The sequence below is a fragment of the Salmo trutta genome, unplaced genomic scaffold, assembly GCF_901001165.1.
Source record: "Salmo trutta unplaced genomic scaffold, fSalTru1.1, whole genome shotgun sequence".
NCBI lineage: Eukaryota > Metazoa > Chordata > Actinopteri > Salmoniformes > Salmonidae > Salmo > Salmo trutta.
The window spans coordinates 193,281-215,876 of NW_021822744.1; the positions used below are offsets into that span (position 1 = coordinate 193,281).

Here is a 22,596-nt window from a genome sequence, read left to right on the forward strand (position 1 = left end):
CCAGCCAGCCAGCCAACCAGCCAGTCAACAAGCCAACCAGCCAGTCAGCAAGCCAGCAAACCAGCCAGCCAACCAGCCAGCCAACGAGCCAACCAAACAGCCAATGAGCCAACCAACCAGCCAGCCAACCAGCCAGCAAACCAATCATCCAACCAGCCAGCCAGCCAACCAGCCAGCAAACCAACCATCCAACCAACCAACTAGCCAGCCAACCAGCCAGCAAACCAACCATCCAACCAGCCAGCAAACCAACCATCCAACCAGCCAGCAAACCAACCAACCATCCAACCAGCCAAACAACCAGCCAACCAGCCAGCCAACGAGCCAACCAAACAGCCAACGAGCCAACCAGCCAGCCAACGAGCCAACCAAACAGCCAACGAGCCAACCAACCAGCCAGCCAGCCAAACAACCAGCAAACCAACCATCCAACCATCCAACAAACCAGCCAACCAGCCAGCCAATGGGCCAACCAACCAACCAGCCAGCCAGCAAACCAACCATCCAGCCAGCCAACCAGCCAACCAACCAACCAGCCAGCCAGCCAGCCAATCAGCCAACCAACAAGCCAGCCAGCCAGCCAACCAACCAGTCAACCAACCAGCCAACCAGCCAGCCAATGAGCCAACCAGCCAGCCAACTAGCCAGCCAGACAATCAGCCAACCAACAAGCCAGCCAGCCAGCCAACCAACCATTCAACCAACCAGCCAACCAGCCAACCAACCATCCAACCAACCAGCCAGCCAGCCAGCCAGCCAGCCAGCCAACGAGCCAACCAACGAGCGAGCCAGCCAACCAGCCAGCAAACCAGCCAACCAACCAGCCAGCCAACGAGCCAACCAGCCAGCCAACCATTCAGCCAACCAGAGAGTCAGCCAGTCAGCCAGCCATCCACCAACAAGCCGACCAGCCAGCCAACAAGCCAACCAGCCATCCAACGAGTCAACCAGCCAGCCAACGAGCCAACGAGCCAGCCAACCAGACAGTCAGCCAGCCAACCAGCCAACCAACCAACCAGCCAGCCAGCCAGCCAGCCAACGAGCCAACCAGCCAGCCAGCCAACCAACCATCCAACCAGCCAGCCAACCATTCAGCCAACCAGACAGTCAGCCAGTCAGCCAGCAATCCACCAACAAGCCAACCAGCCAGCCAGCCAGCCAACAAGCCAGCCAATGAGCCAACCAGCCTAGCCAACGAGTCAACCAGCCAGCCAATGAGCCAACCAGCCTAGCCAACCAGACAGTCAGCCAGCCAACCAGCCAGCCAATGAGTCAACCAGCCAGACAACAAGCCAACCTGCCAGCCAGACAGCCAGGCAGCCAATGAACCAGACAACTGAATTTTTCCACATTTTGTTACATTACAGCCTTATTCTAAAATGAAAAACTTTTTTCCCCCCTCATCAATCAACAAACAATACCCCATAATGCCAAAGCGAAAACAGGATTTTAGATTTTTTTTCAAATGTATTCAAAATAAAAAACAGAAATACCTTATTTACATCAGTATTCAGACTCTTTGTTATGAGACTCGAAATTGAGCTCAGGTGCATCCTGTTCACATTGATCATCCTTGAGATGTTTCTACAACTTGATTGGAGTCCACCTGTGGTAAATTCAAATTCAAGATCCCACAGTTGACATTGCATGTCAGAGTAAAAATCAAGCCATGAGGTAGAAGGAATTGTCCTTAGAGCTCCGAGACAGGATTGAGTCAAGGTACAGATCTGGGGAAGGGTACCAAAACACTTCCGCAGCATTGAAGGTCTCCAAGAATAAAGTGGCCTCCATTCTTCAATGGAAGAAGTTTGGAACCACCAACACTTGAGCAATCGGGGGAGAAGGGCCTTGGTCAGGGAGGTGACCAAGGACCCGATGGCTACTCTAACAGAGCTCCAGAGTTCCTCTGTGGAGATGGGAGAACTTTCCAGAAGGACACGTCTGGAGGAAACCTGGCACCATCCCTACGGTGAAGCATGGTGGTGGCAGAATTATGCAGTGGGGATGTTTTTCAGCGCCAGGGAATGGGAGACTAGTCAGGATCGAGGGAAAGATGAACTGAGCAAAGTACAGAGAGATCCTTGATGAAAACATGCTACAGAGCACTCAGGACCTCAGATTGGGGTGAAGGTTCACCTTTCAACAGGACAACAACCCTAAGCACACAGCCAAGACAACGCAGAAGTGGCTTTGGGACAAGACTCGGAATGTTCTTGAGTGGCCCAGCCAGAGCCCAGACTTGAATCCGATCTCTGGAGAGACCTGAAAATAGCTGTGCAGTGACGCTCCCCTTCCAACCTGACAGAGCTTGAAAGGATCTGCAGAGAAGAATGGGAGAAACTCCCCAAATACAGGTGTGCCAAGCTTGTAGCGTCATACCCAAGACGACTCAAGGCTGTAATCGCTGCCAAAAGGTTCTTCAACAAAGTACTGAGTAAAGGGTCTGAATTCTTATGTAAATGTGAAACATACGTTTTTTATTTTTAATACATTTGCAAAAATGTCTAAAATCCTGTTTTTTTTGTCATTATGGGGTATTGTCTGTAAGTTGATAAAGGGGGGTAAAAAAAACGATTTAATCCATTTAAGAATAACGCTGTAACGTAACAAAATGTGGAAAACGTTAAGGGGTCTGAAGATATTCCCGGATGCACTGTTGCTTCCACATTCACATCCCACCTATACAAGACCTCAGTAGTTCTAAGCCGTACGGTTTTGTACTGTGGAAATAGGTTAGGAAGGGCTCTTGCTGTAAAGTAAGATACTTTCAAAGCTTACGTGATTCTTTAATCATGAATCTAGTTCTGAATGAAGTCATTGATTGCCCTAAGCCTGCCCTGGGTTTACATCCCAAATGGCACCCTATTCCCTATATAGTGTACTACTTTTGACCAGAGCTCTATATGGTAACCTGGTTAAAAGTAGTGCACTATAAAGGGAGTAGGGTGACATTTGGGACGCAGACCTGCTTTGCGTTGTGATTGACAGCTCCTATTAGCCTGTCAAGCATTAATTGCGTCTTGAGACTATGCAATTCTAGATCTCAAGACTAATGAGTTTCTTATTTTCACTTCAGCAGTTGGTGGTTAAGTGAGGGGAGGACTACCTTCAAATTCACCAGACAAACTGTTTCCCAAATGGCTCACTATTCCCTTTATAGTGCCCTACTTTTGACGAGAGCCCAGGGGAAGTCGTTGTACCAGAGCCCTGGTACTGGTCTATAAAGGGAATAGGATGTCTGCTTCTCTTTCCATTCAAAGCAGCGTTCCACTCTGAGACTATTCATTAGAAGCTAATGCAAAGTGCCTTGAGATCAATACAACATTGTCTCTGTCTAGGTGTGTTGAGGAGGATCTCACTACAATGTGTGTGTGCATGTGAGTGCACCTCCACGTAGCACTTACGTCTGTAGCCATGAAGTGCTTTGAAAGGCTGGTCATGGCTCACATCAACACCATTATCCCAGAAAAACCCTAGACCCACTCCAATTTGTCGTACCGCACCAACAGATCCACAGATGATGCAATCTCTATTGCACTCCACACTGCCCTTTCCCACCTGGACAAAAGGAACACCTATGTGAGAATGCTATTCATTGACTACAGCTCAGCGTTCAACACCATAGTACCCACAAAGCTCATCACTAAGCTAAGGACCCTGGGACTAATTACCTCACTCTGCAACTGGATCCTGGACTTCCTGACGGGCCGCCCCCCAGGTGGTGAGGGTAGGTAACAACACATCCGCCACGCTGATCCTCAACACAGGGGCCCCTCACGGGAGTGTGCTTAGTCCCCTCCTGTACTCCCTGTTCACTCATGACTGCATGGCCAGGCATGACTCCAACACCGTCATCAAGTTTGCAGATGACACGACGGTGGTAGGATTGATCACCGACAACGATGAGACAGCCTATAGGGAGGAGGTCAGAGACCTGGCCGTGTGGTGCCAGGACAACAACCTCTCCCTCAACGTGATCAAGACAAAGGAGATGATTATAGACTACAGGAAAAGGAGGACCGAGCACGCCCCCATTCACAATAACGGGGCTGTAGTGGAGCGGCGTCGAGAGCTTCAAGTTCCTTGGTGTCCACATCACCAACAAACTATCATGGTCCAAACACACAAGACAGTCGTGAAGAGGGCACGACAAAACCTATTCCCCCTCAGGAAACTGAAAAGATTTGTCATCGGTCCCCAGATCCTCAAAAAGTTCTACAGCTGCACCATCACCGCCTGGTATGGTAACTGCTTGGCATCTGACCGTAAGGCGCTACAGAGGGTAGTGCATATGGCCCAGTACATCACTGGGGCCAAGCTTCCTGCCATCCAGGACCTCTATACTAGGTGATGTCAAAGGAAGGCCCTAAAAATTATTAAAGAATCCAGTCACCCTAGTCATAGACTTTTTTCTCTGCTACCGCACGGCAAGCAGTACCCGGAGCACCAAGTCTAGGTCCAAAAGGCTCCTTAACAGCTTCTACCCCCCAAAGCCATAAGACTGCTGAACAATTCATCAAATGGCAAACCATTTATACTATTTACATTAACCTCCCCCTTTTGTTTTTAGCACCCTGAGTCTGTTCAGGTGACTCTCAGCATCACATTCAGTCACTCTTAATGCTATTATAAACACCTGGTTGATACTTTATTCCTGAGGGGGATTTCTGCATAGCTATACAGCAGACACAACTTTCAGCATGGGGGTATGTCCAAATCACACCCTATTCCCTATGTAGTTAGTGCCCTACTTTTGACCAGGGCCCTATTCCCTATATAGTGCACTACTTTTGACCAGGGCCCTATTCCCTATATAGTGCACTACTTTTGACCAGGGCCCTATTCCCTATATAGTGCACTACTTTTGAACAGGGCCCTATTCCCTATATAGTGCACTACTTTTGACCAGGGCCCTATTCCCTATATAGTGCACTACTTTTGACCAGGGCCCTATTCCCTATATAGTGCACTACTTTTGAACAGGGCCCTATTCCCTATATAGTGCACTACTTTTGAACAGGGCCCTATTCCCTATATAGTGCACTACTTTTGACCAGGGCCCTATTCCCTATATAGTGCACTACTATAGACCAGGGCCCTATATAGTGTACTACTTTTGAGCAGGGCATATAGTATACTATATAAGGAATCGTGTTCCGTTTGGGACGCAGTCCGTATTAACATAACCCGTCCTTCAGAGTGTCTGGTGGTATTATGATAATATAGCCACTAATAACGGACAAACCTGAGCCAGCGTTTCAGAATAAAAGTCATTCAGCTCTGATAATTCATGGCCCTGTATCTTGTTATATCTTGTTATTATGTTATTATTATGTTATTGTTATGTTATGTTATGTTATTTTAACGCATGGCCATGGAAATGAGACTTGCTTTGTCATGTCAGTAATCTAGCTGTCCTTTGCTCTGCTTGCGTAGTGGTTTAGAGGGAGAGGGCAGAGGACAAAACATTGGATGGGTAGAATGAGCACAGCAGCAAAGATTAAAGAGGGAAATATATATATATATTTGTTTAATGGAACCTTTACTGAACTAGGCAAGTCAGTTAAGAACAAATTCTTATTTACAATGATGGCCTAGGAACAGTGGGTTAAACTGCCTTGTTCAAGGGGCAGAACGACAGATTTTTACTTTGTCAGCTCAGGGACTCGATCTAGCAACCTTTCAGTTACTGGCTCCAACACTCTAACCACTAGTCTACCCTAGTCACAGTCAGTCTTGCCTGTTTGATCATACTGTATTTTCTAAGTATTGCTTACTGTTGTTCTTGTTGGTATCATATCAATCTCTTCTCTATAATAAATGAAAAACAATAAGGCAGATTTCTCTTCCACTCGAGGCTAGACAACTCTAGACTCGTCCCAGAAACCCAGAACATGACAAACAAACACAATTAAGAGCTGGATTACTAGCAGGGAGTTAAGCCTTCACATCTGGAGGGATTAACTTCAGAATGTTCTGTGTTCTGGGGCTGTAGATCTATTTCCATTAACTTCAGAGGGTTCTGTGTTCTGGGGCTATAGGTCTAGTTCCATTAACTCCAGAGGGTTCTGTGTTCTGGGGCTATAGGTCTAGTTCCATTAACTCCAGAGGGTTCTGTGTTCTGGGGCTATAGGTCTAGTTCCATTAACTTCAGAGGGTTCTGTGTTCTGGGGCTATAGGTCTAGTTCCATTAACTCCAGAGGGTTCTGTGTTCTGTGTTCTGGGGCTATAGGTCTAGTTCCATTAACTCCAGAGGGTTCTGTGTTCTGTGTTCTGGGGCTATAGGTCTAGTTCCATTAACTTCAGAGGGTTCTGTGTTCTGGGGCTATAGGTCTAGTTCCATTAACTTCAGAGGGTTCTGTGTTCTGGGGCTGTAGGTCTAGTTCCATTAAATTCAGAGGGTTCTGTGTTCTGGGGCTGTAGGTCTAGTTCCATTAACTTCAGAGGGTTCTGTGTTCTGGGGCTGTAGGTCTAGTTCCATTACCTTCAGAGGGTGCTGTGTTCTGTGTTCTGGGGCTGTAGGTCTAGTTCCATTAACTTCAGAGGGTTCTGTGTTCTGGGGCTATAGGTCTAGTTCCATTAACTTCAGAGGGTTCTGTGTTCTGTGTTCTGGGGCTATAGGTCTAGTTCCATTAACTTCAGAGGGTTCTGTGTTCTGTGTTCTGGGGCTATAGGTCTAGTTCCATTAACTTCAGAGGGTTCTGTGTTCTGTGTTCTGTGGCTATAGGTCTAGTTCCATTAACTTCAGAGAGTTCTGTGTTCTGGGGCTGTAGGTCTAGTTCCATTAACTTCAGAGGGTTCTGTGTTCTGTGTTCTGGGGCTATAGGTCTAGTTCCATTAACTTCAGAGGGTTCTGTGTTCTGTGTTCTGTGGCTATAGGTCTAGTTCCATTAACTTGAGAGGGTTCTGTGTTCTGGGGCTATAGGTCTAGTTCCATTAACTTCTGAGGGTTCTGTGTTCTGTGTTCTGTTGCTATAGGTCTAGTTCCATTAACTTCAGAGGGTTCTGTGTTCTGTGTTCTGTGGCTATAGGTCTAGTTCCATTAACTTCAGAGGGTTCTGTGTTCTGTGTTCTGGGGCTATAGGTCTAGTTCCATTAACTTCAGAGGGTTCTGTGTTCTGTGTTCTGGGGCTATAGGTCTAGTTCCATTAACTTCAGAGGGTTCTGTGTTCTGGGGCTATAGGTCTAGTTCCATTAACTTCAGAGGGTTCTGTGTTCTGGGGCTATAGGTCTAGTTCCATTAACTTCAGAGGGTTCTGTGTTCTGTGTTCTGGGGCTATAGGTCTAGTTCCATTAACTTCAGAGGGTTCTGTGTTCTGTGTTCTGGGGCTATAGGTCTAGTTCCATTAACTTCAGAGGGTTCTGTGTTCTGGGGCTATAGGTCTAGTTCCATTAACTTCAGAGGGTTCTGTGTTCTGTGTTCTGGGGCTATAGGTCTAGTTCCATTAACTTCAGAGGGTTCTGTGTTCTGTGTTCTGGGGCTATAGGTCTAGTTCCATTAACTTCAGAGGGTTCTGTGTTCTGGGGCTATAGGTCTAGTTCCATTAACTTCAGAGGGTTCTGTGTTCTGGGGCTATAGGTCTAGTTCCATTAACTTCAGAGGGTTCTGTGTTCTGTGTTCTGGGGCTATAGGTCTAGTTCCATTAACTTCAGAGGGTTCTGTGTTTTGTGTTCTGGGGCTATAGGTCTAGTTCCAATAACTTCAGAGGGTTCTGTATTCTGTGTTCTGGGGCTATAGGTCTAGTTCCATTAACTTCAGAGGGTTCTGTGTTCTGTGTTCTGGGGCTATAGGTCTAGTTCCATTAACTTCAGAGGGTTCTGTGTTCTGGGGCTATAGGTCTAGTTCCCTTAACTTCAGAGGGTTCTGTGTTCTGTGTTCTGGGGCTATAGGTCTAGTTCCATTAACTTCAGAGGGTTCTGTGTTCTGTGTTCTGGGGCTATAGGTCTAGTTCCATTAACTTCAGAGGGTTCTGTGTTCTGTGTTCTGGGGGCTATAGGTCTAGTTCCATTAACTTCAGAGGGTTCTGTGTTCTGGGGCTATAGGTCTAGTTCCATTAACTTCAGAGGGTTCTGTGTTCTGTGTTCTGGGGCTATAGGTCTAGTTCCATTAACTTCAGAGGGTTCTGTGTTCTGGGGCTATAGGTCTAGTTCCATTACCTTCAGAGGGTTCTGTGTTCTGTGTTCTGGGGCTATAGGTCTAGTTCCATTAACTTCAGAGGGTTCTGTGTTCTGTGTTCTGGGGCTATAGGTCTAGTTCCATTAACTTCAGAGGGTTCTGTGTTCTGTGTTCTGTGGCTATAGGTCTAGTTCCATTAACTTCAGAGGGTTCTGTGTTCTGTGTTCTGGGGCTATAGGTCTAGTTCCATTAACTTCAGAGGGTTCTGTGTTTTGTGTTCTGGGGCTATAGGTCTAGTTCCAATAACTTCAGAGGGTTCTGTATTCTGTGTTCTGGGGCTATAGGTCTAGTTCCATTAACTTCAGAGGGTTCTGTGTTCTGTGTTCTGGGGCTATAGGTCTAGTTCCATTAACTTCAGAGGGTTCTGTGTTCTGGGGCTATAGGTCTAGTTCCCTTAACTTCAGAGGGTTCTGTGTTCTGTGTTCTGGGGCTATAGGTCTAGTTCCATTAACTTCAGAGGGTTCTGTGTTCTGTGTTCTGGGGCTATAGGTCTAGTTCCATTAACTTCAGAGGGTTCTGTGTTCTGGGGCTATAGGTCTAGTTCCATTAACTTCAGAGGGTTCTGTGTTATGTGTTCTGGGGCTATAGGTCTAGTTCCATTAACTTCAGAGGGTTCTGTGTTCTGTGTTCTGGGGCTATTGGTCTAGTTCCATTAACTTCAGAGGGTTCTGTGTTCTGTGTTCTGGGGCTATAGGTCTAGTTCCATTAACTTCAGAGGGTTCTGTGTTCTGTGTTCTGGGGCTATAGGTCTAGTTCCATTAACTTCAGAGGGTTCTGTGTTCTGTGTTCTGGGGCTATAGGTCTAGTTCCATTAACTCCAGAGGGTTCTGTGTTCTGTGTTCTGGGGCTGTAGGTCTAGTTCCATTAACTTCAGAGGGTTCTGTGTTCTGGGGCTGTAGGTCTAGTTCCATTAACTTCAGAGGGTTCTGTGTTCTGGGGCTGTAGGTCTAGTTCCATTACCTTCAGAGGGTGCTGTGTTCTGTGTTCTGGGGCTGTAGGTCTAGTTCCATTAACTTCAGAGGGTTCTGTGTTCTGTGTTATGGGGCTATAGGTCTAGTTCCATTAACTTCAGAGGGTTCTGTGTTCTGTGTTCTGGGGCTATAGGTCTAGTTCCATTAACTTCAGAGGGTTCTGTGTTCTGTGTTCTGGGGCTATAGGTCTAGTTCCATTAACTTCAGAGGGTTCTGTGTTCTGTGTTCTGGGGCTATAGGTCTAGTTCCATTAACTTCAGAGGGTTCTGTGTTCTGTGTTCTGGGGCTATAGGTCTAGTTCCCTTAACTTCAGAGGGTTCTGTGTTCTGTGTTCTGGGGCTATAGGTCTAGTTCCATTAACTTCAGAGGGTTCTGTGTTCTGTGTTCTGGGGCTATAGGTCTAGTTCCATTAACTTCAGAGGGTTCTGTGTTCTGTGTTCTGGGGCTATAGGTCTAGTTCCATTAACTTCAGAGGGTTCTGTGTTCTGTGTTCTGGGGCTATATGTCTAGTTCCATTAACTTCAGAGGGTTCTGTGTTCTGTGTTCTGGGGCTATAGGTCTAGTTCCATTAACTTCAGAGGGTGCTGTGTTCTGTGTTCTGGGGCTGTAGGTCTAGTTCCATTAACTTCAGAGGGTTCTGTGTTCTGTGTTCTGGGGCTATAGGTCTAGTTCCATTAACTTCAGAGGGTGCTGTGTTCTGTGTTCTGGGGCTGTAGGTCTAGTTCCATTAACTTCAGAGGGTTCTGTGTTCTGTGTTCTGTGTTCTGGGGCTATAGGTCTAGTTCCATTAACTTCAGAGGGTTCTGTGTTCTGTGTTCTGGGGCTATAGGTCTAGTTCCATTAACTTCAGAGGGTTCTGTGTTCTGTGTTCTGGGGCTATAGGTCTAGTTCCATTAACTTCAGAGGGTGCTGTGTTCTGTGTTCTGGGGCTGTAGGTCTAGTTCCATTAACTTCAGAGGGTTCTGTGTTCTGTGTTCTGGGGCTATAGGTCTAGTTCCATTAACTTCAGAGGGTTCTGTGTTCTGTGTTCTGGGGCTGTAGGTCTAGTTCCATTAACTTCAGAGGGTTATGTGTTCTGTGTTCTGGGGCTATAGGTCTAGTTCCATTAACTTCAGAGGGTTCTGTGTTCTGGGGCTATAGGTCTAGTTCCATTAACTTCAGAGGGTTCTGTGTTCTGTGTTCTGGGGCTATAGGTCTAGTTCCCTGAACATTCAACTGTTATTTCAACACTCGGCGCTTAGTCTTACAAGTCAGACAATTGTTTCTGAAATATGACATATCCTGAAAGGTATGTTGAAGAATGGAAATGGAGGCTACTCTCTGCTAGTGACCTACTCAATGTTAAGAATAATCACAATTAGGCACACCCTCCTGTGTATTGCTTCTCTTAATTAATAACTTAACATTTTAAGTACTAATCCTGTGTGTGAAAACATCAAAGACTCTGAGAATACCGTTCTGTCCCCCAGTCATAAAAGTTCTACAACCTAACAAGCTTACAACACAGCAGGTGATTGGCTACCTCTGGTGGATAGGAGCCAATGGGTGTGAAGCATAGTGGGTCAATGGGATACTAGAGTGGCTATGTAATTAGCTACAGTACCATATTAAACACTTTAAAACGTTACTCCCTTTTTCTCCCTCTCTCTCCCTCTCTCTCTCCTCCCTTACTCTCTCTCTCTCTCTCTCTCTCTCTCTCTCTCTCTCCCCCTCCCTCCCTCTCTCTCTCCCCCTCCCTTACTCTCTCTCTCTCTCTCTCTCTCTCTCTCTCTCTCTCTCTCTCTCTCTCTCTCTCCCCCTCCCTCTCTCTCTCCCCCTCCCTTCCTCTCTCTCTCTCTCTCTCCCCCTCCCTCCCTCTCTCTCTCCCCCCTCCCTTCCTCTCTCTCTCTCTCTCTCTCTCCCTCCCTTCCTCTCTCTCTCTCTCTCTCTCTCTCTCTCACTCTCTCTTCTTCTCGATCTCTACCTTTCTCTCTCTCACTCTCTCTTACACTATCTCTCTTCCTCTCGATCTCCCCCTCCCACTCCCCCTCCCTCCCTCCCTCCCTCCCTCCCCCTCCCCCTCGCTGATGATTTGAAAACCCTTGCTTAAATGAAGCTTTTGCCAAGGTTGAGATGCTTCCATGCTGTTAGCTGGCCCTGTGTACCACAGTACTGATATCAAAGAGAAAGGGACATCAGACAAGCTCTTCAAAAAAGCCTGTTGCTAGCGGCAGATTTACACATAAAAGTAATGACTTCTCTGTAGTAACGTTAAGTAAAAGCAGAGTGCTTGAGTCACATCTTCAAAACCCGGCACTGAAATACATTTGTTGTTCTCCTCTACTTGTGTACAAAATAACATGAAGAATGTTTTCCTTCCAACGGAAAGTAACACAGCATCCTGACAGATCATCTCTGTGAGTAAACACACTTCAGACTTAAAAAACACTAAGGAGTTTATCACGTGTCCCAAATGGCACCCTATTCCCTACGTAGTGCACTACTTTTACCCAAAAGCTCTGGTCAAAACACAAGCACTACATAGGAAATAGGATGGAACGTGGGAAATAGTCTCAGTAATATTAATACAGTAGAGGGCTTCAGTCTCAGTAATATTAATACAGTAGAGGGCTTCAGTATCAGTAATATTAATACAGTAGAGAGGGCTTCAGTCTCAGTAATATTAATACAGTAGAGGGCTTCAGTCTCAGTAATATTAATACAGTAGAGGGCTTCAGTCTCAGTAATATTAATACAGTAGAGGGCTTCAGTCTCAGTAATATTAATACAGTAGAGGGCTTCAGTATCAGTAATATTAATACAGTAGAGGGCTTCAGTATCAGTAATATTAATACAGTAGAGAGGGCTTCAGTCTCAGTAATATTAATACAGTAGAGGGCTTCAGTCTCAGTAATATTAATACAGTAGAGAGGGCTTCAGTCTCAGTAATATTAATACAGTAGAGGGCTTCAGTCTCAGTAATATTAATACAGTAGAGAGGGCTTCAGTATCAGTAATATTAATACAGTAGAGGGCTTCAGTCTCAGTAATATTAATACAGTAGAGGGCTTCAGTCTCAGTAATATTTAATACAGTAGAGGGCTTCAGTCTCAGTAATATTAATACAGTAGAGGGCTTCAGTCTCAGTAATATTAATACAGTAGAGGGCTTCAGTATCAGTAATATTAATACAGTAGAGGGCTTCAGTCTCAGTAATATTAATACAGTAGAGGGCTTCAGTCTCAGTAATATTAATACAGTAGAGGGCTTCAGTATCAGTAATATTAATACAGTAGAGGGCTTCAGTCTCAGTAATATTAATACAGTAGAGGGCTTCAGTCTCAGTAATATTAATACAGTAGAGAGGGCTTCAGTCTCAGTAATATTAATACAGTAGAGGGCTTCAGTCTCAGTAATATTAATACAGTAGAGAGGGCTTCAGTCTCAGTAATATTAATACAGTAGAGGGCTTCAGTCTCAGTAATATTAATACAGTAGAGGGCTTCAGTCTCAGTAATATTAATACAGTAGAGGGCTTCAGTCTCAGTAATATTAATACAGTAGAGGGCTTCAGTCTCAGTAATATTAATACAGTAGAGAGGGCTTCAGTCTCAGTAATATTAATACAGTAGAGGGCTTCAGTCTCAGTAATATTAATACAGTAGAGAGGGCTTCAGTATCAGTAATATTAATACAGTAGAGGGCTTCAGTCTCAGTAATATTAATACAGTAGAGGGCTTCAGTCTCAGTAATATTAATACAGTAGAGGGCTTCAGTATCAGTAATATTAATACAGTCCGGCTGAGGGTCTTACCTGGCTGGCTCTGTAATTATAACACACATGCCTAATAGGCGTAGAGTGGGTGCGTAGGCCCACGTTGGTCGGCCACTGTGTTTGTCAAAGCCCAGAGGGCCGTAAAGTCAATGACAAGTGGACTGTCTCTCCTGCCGTCTGCCCGGAGACCAAACGAACACCGCAGGCTGATTGGTAGGCAGCGTTGGATTTATTGAAAATCCCTGCGGCTCAACTCCATTCCACCTTCTTAAACAGATGTCAGGCTTAGCGCTGCGGCATGGCTTGGCAGGCTGAGGCTAGCACTGTGCAAATGCCACCCAGAATCTGCCACCGCATACCAAGAGAAAAAGAGAGGGAGGGAGGGAGGGAGGGAGGGATGGATGGATGGGGTGGTACTCAGCAGCACTAGCGTTATCTCTGTAGTCATCTGTAGTAATGCCTGGTCTCCACTCACTCCACTTGCTACAATATCAGATTGCTGAGCTGCGATGCTCTCAGGACTTTAATAAGCCCTGAATGAGCGTTAGAGTGGGAGTGAGAAACACTACTATAAAAAAAGAGGAAGCAGACACATAAATGGCTTTTCCATTTTCAACAGAGTGTTTAAGTGGACAGGAGATTGAGAGTTGGAGGCTTTGGCAGGTGACAGGAAAGCAGCACTGGACATAAAACGGACAAAAGCCCTGCAGCCAGGACGCTACTGATGCTGCTACTATAACAGCCAACAGAATTGCCTCTGGTTGTGTAAGTGGCAGAGAGGAGCACAGAAAAACAGAGAGGAGTAGAGAGTAGCAGAGAAAAACAGAGAGGAGTAGAGAGGAGCAGAGAAAAACAGAGAGGAGTAGAGAGGAGCAGAGAAAAACAGAGAAGAGTAGAGAGGAGCAGAGAAAAACAGAGAGGAGTAGAGAGGAGCAGAGAAAAGCAGAAAGAGAACACTGGTATACAGATGGAAATTATGGAGCTAAATGGTTCATATCAGGATGGAGATAACTGGTTCATGTGAGGATGGAGATAACTGGTTCATGTCAGGATAACTGGTTCATATCAGGATAACTGGTTCATGTCAGGATAACTGGTTCATGTCAGGATAACTGGTTCATGTCAGGATGGAGATAACTGGTTCATGTCAGGATGGAGATAACTGGTTCATATCAGGATGGAGATAACTGGTTCATGTCAGGATAACTGGTTCATGTCAGGATAACTGGTTCATATCAGGATGGAGATAACTGGTTCATATCAGGATGGAGATAACTGGTTCATGTCAGGATAACTGGTTCATGTCAGGATGGAGATAACTGGTTCATGTCAGGATGGAGATAACTGGTTCATGTCAGGATGGAGATAACTGGTTCATGTCAGGATAACTGGTTCATATCAGGATGGAGATAACTGGTTCATATCAGGATGGAGATAACTGGTTCATATCAGGATGGAGAAAACTGGTTCATGTCAGGATGGAGATAACTGGTTCATGGCAGGATAACTGGTTCATGTCAGGATGGAGATAACTGGTTCATATCAGGATAACTGGTTCATGTCAGGATAACTGGTTCATGTCAGGATAACTGGTTCATGTAAGGATAACTGGTTCATATCAGGATAACTGGTTCATGTCAGGATGGAGATAACTGGTTCATGTCAGGATAACTTGTTCATATCAGGATGGAGATAACTGGTTCATGTCAGGATGGAGATAACTGGTTCATATCAGGATGGAGATAACTGGTTCATGTCAGGATGGAGATAACTGGTTCATGTCAGGATAACTGGTTCATGTCAGGATAACTGGTTCATGTCAGGATGGAGATAACTGGTTCATGTCAGGATAACTGGTTCATGTCAGGATGGAGATAACTGGTTCATATCAGGATAACTGGTTCATGTCAGGATGGAGATAACTGGTTCATGTCAGGATGGAGATAACTGGTTCATATCAGGATAACTGGTTCATGTCAGGATGGAGATAACTGGTTCATGTCAGGATGGAGATAACTGGTTCATATCAGGATAACTGGTTCATGTCAGGATAACTGGTTCATGTCAGGATAACTGGTTAATGTCAGGATAACTAGTTCATGTCAGGATGGAGATAAATGGTTCATGTCAGGATAACTGGTTCATGTCAGGATAACTGGTTCATGTCAGGATGGAGATAACTGGTTCATGTCAGGATAACTGGTTCATATCAGGATGGAGATAACTGGTTCATGTCAGGATAACAGGTTCATGTCAGGATGGAGATAACTGGTTCATGTCAGGATGGAGATAACTGGTTCATGTCAGGATAACTGGTTCATATCAGGATGGAGATAACTGGTTCATATGAGGATAACTGGTTCATGTCAGGATGGAGATAACTGGTTCATATCAGGATGGAGATAACTGGTTCATATCAGGATAACTGGTTCATGTCAGGATGGAGATAACTGGTTCATATGAGCATCAGAAATGATACACATCTTTACTGAGGAAAGTTGGAGAAGTTAGAGTGTATTGGTCAGGGACCAGGCTCAACAAATACTGAACCAGATGGAGATACACACAATTCATCCGTCCAGTTGGAAGCAAATTGAATAGAGCAAAGTTTGTGGGACAAAGTTTTACAAACACTAGTTTTGTGTGATGCATGGCGACCCAAGGATCTTTAGTTACTGATACAGCAGTTTAGAAACAAACACAATGTGAAATACCTCAATAGAAGGCATCGTTCCAAGGTTGTTTGTTGTAGAGACGGAGAGAGGGAGAGAGGGAGAGAGAGAGAGAGAGAGAGAGAAATTAGGGAGAGATGGCACCATTCCAAGGCTGTTTGTTGTAGAAAGAGAGAGAGAGACAGAGCGAGTCAAAGGAGGAAGAGAGAGAGAGAGAGAGAGAAAGGGGCGAGAGAGAGAGAGGGACAGAGAAAGATAGTGAGAGAGAGAGGGCGAGAGAGAGAGAGGGACAGAGAAAGAGAGTGTGAGAGAGAGGGAGAGAGGGAGAGAGAGACAAAGTGAGAAAGGAGGGAAAGAGAGAGAGGGACAGAGAAAGAGAGTGAGAGAGAGGGACAGAGAAAGTGTGTGCGTGTGTGTGTGCGTGTGTGTGTGTGTGTGTGTGTGCGTGCGTGCGTGCGTGTGTGCGTGCGCGTGTGCGTGTGTATCTGATAACATTGGTCTGTTTTGTGATAAGGATCAGTCTGGACACGTTAAAGAGGAGGTCAACCAAAAGACATGACTGCAGCTCTATTCTACACTCCCAGACAGACACAAACACACCTGCCCTGCCATCAGATACAGTGTGAACCTGTCAATCAATCAATACATCCCATATCAGCCCCTCCCCTGTTGTATTCATACATCACATAGAACCTGGACATGATCATTACTCTCACCCGTGGAGATTTTAGCATGCAAATCTTGTGTTTTATTTCAGATGCATGCTAGCAAAGCCACAACACAATACTAAACAATACATAAAAAACATGAATTGCACTATAACGGTGACAAACGGTGGCCACAAACAGTTAGGGCCTCTACATAAAGCTGTCCCCAAAAGCAGAGTCCCAACACCTTACCACAGCTACACCTGGTTATCAGCGGAGCCTTGTCTGGCAGCGAAACAGTTCATTCAGCCTCATTTACTGGCTTTTTTAAAAACCATAGCTGATATGGCTGACTTGCTTAATAAACAAATGTGGTTTCTACTGACAATTGAGATGTACAAACTATGGCATAAGGGGACGACGAGCGGATAAAAGGCAATCCATAAATTAGATTAAGACAGTAATGAGCGAGCGACGACAGACTTTTGAAATGTACAGCGACAGAATTCAGAACATGGGCCATTCTTACATTATTCTCCCTGTACACCAAGTCAGAACCGTAGGATAAATAAAGGGGGCATATAAGCAGACAATGAAAGCTCTTACAATATTTGTTGATGTAATTTCTCTTAAACAGGCTATAGGCTACATGTGCACCACCAAGTCAGAACAGTAGGCTAACTTATGAGGGGGAAAGGGACTGAATTATTAGGGTGAGGCACATGGGCTACTAACAGCTTACTACACAACATACACAAAGTATTACTTTCTTAGCAACAGTATACATATCTCCCTGGCATATTACATCATTTATGCAGCAGCATACAATACATCTTTGTACATTGCTGTGCTCTCTTGAACAGCAATGTGGAGCAGCAGTCCTTGAGGGCAAATTTTGTCATCAAACTTTGTCATTAAAGTCTAGCATTTTGTGGATTTATGGTACTTTCAAGACAACAGGGAACTGTGAAGAAAAAACAACGTTGAATCATGACTTCAATGGTCTTCAGGTCGGAGATCTAGAAAGAGGCCAGAGATCCTGACTTGGAAATCCGAGTTGGACACGTATTAATGCCAGAATAACATGCAGAACAGGCAACAACAAAAAATGTACTTAAATATATAGGCTCTGCCCCACCTGCCCTTAATGCACGGTTAGCCACTGCTCTCACCTATAGAGAGACCTTGGACATGATCATTATTCTACCAGCCTCTCACCTATAGAGAGACCTTGGACATGATCATTATTCTACCAGCCTCTCACCTAGAGAGAGACCTTGGACATGATCATTATTCTACCAGCCTCTCACCTATAGAGAGAGACCTTGGACATGATCATTATTCTACCAGCCTCTCCCCTATAGAGAGACCTTGGACATGATCATTATTCTACCAGCCTCTCACCTATAGAGTGACCTTGGACATTATCATTATTCTACCAGCTTCTCACCTATAGAGAGACCTTGGACATGATCATTATTCTACCAGCCTCTCACCTATAGAGAGACCTTGGACATGATCATTATTCTACCAGCCTCTCACCTATAGAGAGACCTTGGACATGATCATTATTCTACCAGCCTCTCACCTATAGAGAGACCTTGGACATGATCATTATTCTACCAGCCTCTCACCTATAGAGAGACCTTGGACATGATCATTATTCTACCAGCCTCTCACCTATAGAGTGACCTTGGACATTATCATTATTCTACCAGCTTCTCACCTATAGAGAGACCTTGGACATGATCATTATTCTACCAGCTTCTCACCTATAGAGAGACCTTGGACATGATCATTATTCTACCAGCCTCTCACCTAGAGAGAGACCTTGGACATGATCATTATTCTACCAGCCTCTCACCTATAGAGAGACCTTGGACATGATCATTATTCTACCAGCTTCTCACCTATAGAGAGACCTTGGACATGATCATTATTCTACCAGCTTCTCACCTATAGAGAGACCTTGGACATGATCATTATTCTACCAGCCTCTCACCTATAGAGAGACCTTGGACATGATCATTATTCTACCAGCCTCTCACCTAGAGAGAGACCTTGGACATGATCATTATTCTACCAGCCTCTCACCTATAGAGAGACCTTGGACATGATCATTATTCTACCAGCTTCTCACCTATAGAGAGACCTTGGACATGATCATTATTCTACCAGCTTCTCACCTATAGAGAGACCTTGGACATGATCATTATTCTACCAGCCTCTCACCTAGAGAGAGACCTTGGACATGATCATTATTCTACCAGCCTCTCACCTATAGAGAGACCTTGGACATGATCATTATTCTACCAGCTTCTCACCTATAGAGAGACCTTGGACATGATCATTATTCTACCAGCTTCTCACCTATAGAGAGACCTTGGACATGATCATTATTCTACCAGCCTCTCACCTATAGAGAGACCTTGGACATGATCATTATTCTACCAGCCTCTCACCTATAGAGAGACCTTGGACATGATCATTATTCTACCAGCCTCTCACCTATAGAGAGACCTTGGACATGATCATTATTCTACCAGCCTCTCACCTATAGAGAGACCTTGGACATGATCATTATTCTACCAGCCTCTCACCTATAGAGAGACCTTGGACATGATCATTATTCTACCAGCCTCTCACCTATAGAGAGACCTTGGACATGATCATTATTCTACCAGCCTCTCACCTATAGAGAGACCTTGGACATGATCATTATTCTACCAGCCTCTCACCTATAGAGAGACCTTGGACATGATCATTATTCTACCAGCCTCTCACCTATAGAGAGACCTTGGACATGATCATTATTCTACCAGCCTCTCACCTGTATCATCTCTGCTATTTATCATCTTCCCATTAATCAACTTCACCGTCACAAATGTTCCAGATTATACATGGGTAAATTACAGATTGTTAATGAGTGGGGTGCTTTTATGATATAATTGTCAGGCATAAATCTATTTAGACTAGATTGTGACCTGATATCCTAAGATTTCACGTGGATAAAATAAATGTAAATAAGATTCTAATAAGGTTCTGTAAAGATACCATCTGGTCCTGCTGGTGTCATTCTCCAAGACTCCAGGTTCTAATTCCAGAACCCTGAGCTACATTTTGTCTTGGCCAAATGTAAATAATTAGCATAGCCAAAATTTAATAATTAGCATAGCCAAAATTAAATAATTAGCATAGCCAAAATTTAATAATTAGCATAGCCAAAATTTAATAATTAGCATAGCCAAAATTAAATAATTAGCATAGCCAAAATTTAATAATTAGCATAGCCAAAATTAAATAATTAGCATAGCCAAAATTAAATAATTAGCATAGCCAAAATTAAATAATTAGCTGATCACCTTGTAGAAAAAGTTTTCTGAATTGAATGTGGCACACTATTACTTTTTAAATGACTGTAAATTACCCATTCATGCAAAGGACTGAACAGCAAACTGTTTTAAATTAAATACATTCTTTAAAACTAATACCTGAAAATGCCTTACTTTTCCATCTCCTTTCAAAATGCATACTTTACTAATTACCCCCCCCAAAAAAGCAATTAGCTACACCTTCAATGTGGTTCTTCATATCAATTAGCTCTGATGATTCCAAAACAATGATAGTAGAGTAGTAGACACTTGAGAAAAGACAGAATGGCTATTATTCACACTGTGAGTGTTGAAATGTGTTAAGTATTACCTCCCCCAACCACAAGACTTCATTCACACTGTGAATGTTAAAATATGTTAAGTATTACCTCCCCCAACCAGAATACTTCATTAACACTGTGAGTGTTAAAATATGTTAAGTATTACCTCCCCCAACCAGAATACTTAATTCACACTGTGGGTGTTAAAATATGTTAAGTATTACCTCCCCCAACCAGAATACTTCATTCACACTGTGAGTGTTAAAATATGTTAAGTATTACCTCTCCCAACCAGAATACTTCATTAACACTGTGAGTGTTAAAATATGTTAAGTATTACCTCCCCCAACCACAGGACATTATTCACATTGTGAGTGTTGAAATATGTTAAGTATTACCTCCCCCAACCACAGGACATTATTCACATTGTGAGTGTTGAAATATGTTAAGTATTACCTCCCCCAACCACAGGACTTTATTCACACTGTGAGTGTTAAAATATGTTAAGTATTACCTCCCCCAACCACAGGACTTTATTCACATTGTGAGTGTTGAAATATGTTAAGTATTACCTCCCCCAACCACAGGACTTTATTCACACTGTGAGTGTTAAAATATGTTAAGTATTACCTCACCAAACCACAGGACTTTATTCACACTGTGAGTGTTAAAATATGTTAAGTATTACCTCCCCCAACCACAGGACTTTATTCACACTGTGAGTGTTAAAATATGTTAAGTATTACCTCACCAAACCACAGGACTTTATTCACACTGTGAGTGTTAAAATATGTTAAGTATTACCTCCCCCAACCACAGGACTTTTTTCACACTGTGAGTGTTGAAATATGTTAAGTATTACCTCCCCCAACCACAGGACTTTATTCACACTGTGAGTGTTAAAATATGTTAAGTATTACCTCCCCCAACCAGAATACTTCATTAACACTGTGAGTGTTGAAATATGTTAAGTATTACCTCACCAAACCACAGGACTTCATTCACACTCACAACGTTAATGCGTTTAGATCCTGCTAGGCTGAGTCCCAAAATGCCCTATATAAGTGTACTACCTCTGAGCAGGGCCCTTGTCAAAAATAGTGATTTACATAGGGAACAGAGTGCCAATTAGGACATGACCCAAGTATAGAGTGTGCTAGCGGGACTGAATCCAATCAATGAGAGAGAGTGTACATTTATCAACCCTAACCTTCTGAATTAATGCTATTTTAGTTAATGGTCATGTATCATGATTTCCTGTGAGGAGGCACCGAGGGGAAATTAGAGTCAAAACAGCCTGTAGGCTGAATCCCAAATGACACCCTATTCCCTATATGGTGCACAATATCTGACCATGTCTAGTCCAAAGAAGTGCACTATATAGGCAATAGGGTGCAATTTGGAATGCACATGTAACTCCTGATGCTTGATTAAACACACTTCACCTTAGAAATGTGCTAGAAACATCTGTAAACGAATTAAATCGCCCCCAGCCTCACCCCACTCCTCCAGTTTACCACCACCAGCACCCCACTCCCCCAGTTTACCACCACCAGCACCCCACTCCCCCAGTTAACCACCACCAGCACCCCACTCCTCCAGTTTACCCACACCAGCACCCCACTCCCCCAGTTAACCACCACCAGCACCCCACTCCCCCAATTTACACCCACCAGCACCCCACTCCCCTAGTTTACCAACACCAGCACCCCACTCCCCCAGTTTACCATCACCAGCACCCCACTCCCCCAGTTAACCACCACCAGCACCCCACTCCTCCAGTTTACCCACACCAGCACCCCACTCCCCCAGTTAACCACCACCAGCACCCCACTCCCCCAATTTACCCCCACCAGCACCCCACTCCCCCAGTTTACCCCCACCAGCACCACACTCCCCTAGTTTACCAGCACCAGCACCCCACTCCCCCAGTTTACCACCACCAGCACCCCACTCCCCCAGTTAACCACCACCAGCACCCCACTCCTCCAGTTTACCCACACCAGCACCCCACTCCCCCAGTTAACCACCACCAGCACCCCACTCCCCCAATTTACCCCCACCAGCACCCCACTCCCCCAGTTTACCCCCACCAGCACCCCACTCCCCTAGTTTACCAGCACCAGCACCCCACTCCTCCAGTTTACCACTACCAGCACCCCACTCCCCCAGTTTACCACCACCAGCACCCCACTCCTCCAGTTTACCATCACCAGCACCCCACTCCTCCAGTTTACCATCACCAGCACCCCACTCCCCCAGTTTACCAGCACCAGCACAGCTCCAGGTGATATTGATGAGTTTGCAAGGCTATACATGTCTATACTGTAGGCTATACAAGTCGAGTCTATACTGTAGGCTATACTGTAGGCTATACAAGTCAACTGTTGGCTATACAAGTCAACTGTAGGCTATACAAGTCAACTGTAGGCTATACAAGTCAACTGTAGGCTATACAAGTCAACTGTAGGCTATACAAGTCAACTGTAGGCTATACAAGTGTCAACTGTAGGCTATACAAGTCAACTGTAGGCTATACAAGTCAACTGTAGGCTATACAAGTCAACTGTAGGCTATACAAGTCAACTGTAGGCTATAAATCAAATCAAATGTTATTTGTTAAATGTGTCGAATACAACAGGTGTAGACCTTACAGTGAAATGCTGAAAACAACAGGTGTAGACCTTACAGTGAAATGCTGAATACAACAGGTATAGTAGACCT

The 22,596-nt window shown here is 44.5% G+C and overlaps 1 protein-coding gene across 1 annotated transcript; it reads left to right on the top strand.

Annotated features, from left to right (window-relative positions):
* The first annotated feature begins 21,121 nt into the window (after nucleotides 1-21,121).
* LOC115184135 (extensin-like) lies at nucleotides 21,122-22,163 on the top strand. Its single transcript, XM_029745125.1, has 2 exons — nucleotides 21,122-21,131; nucleotides 21,385-22,163. Exons 1-2 carry the CDS (start codon nucleotides 21,122-21,124, stop codon nucleotides 22,161-22,163), a joined length of 789 nt encoding a protein of 262 aa, XP_029600985.1.
* The last annotated feature ends 433 nt before the right edge of the window (nucleotides 22,164-22,596 follow it).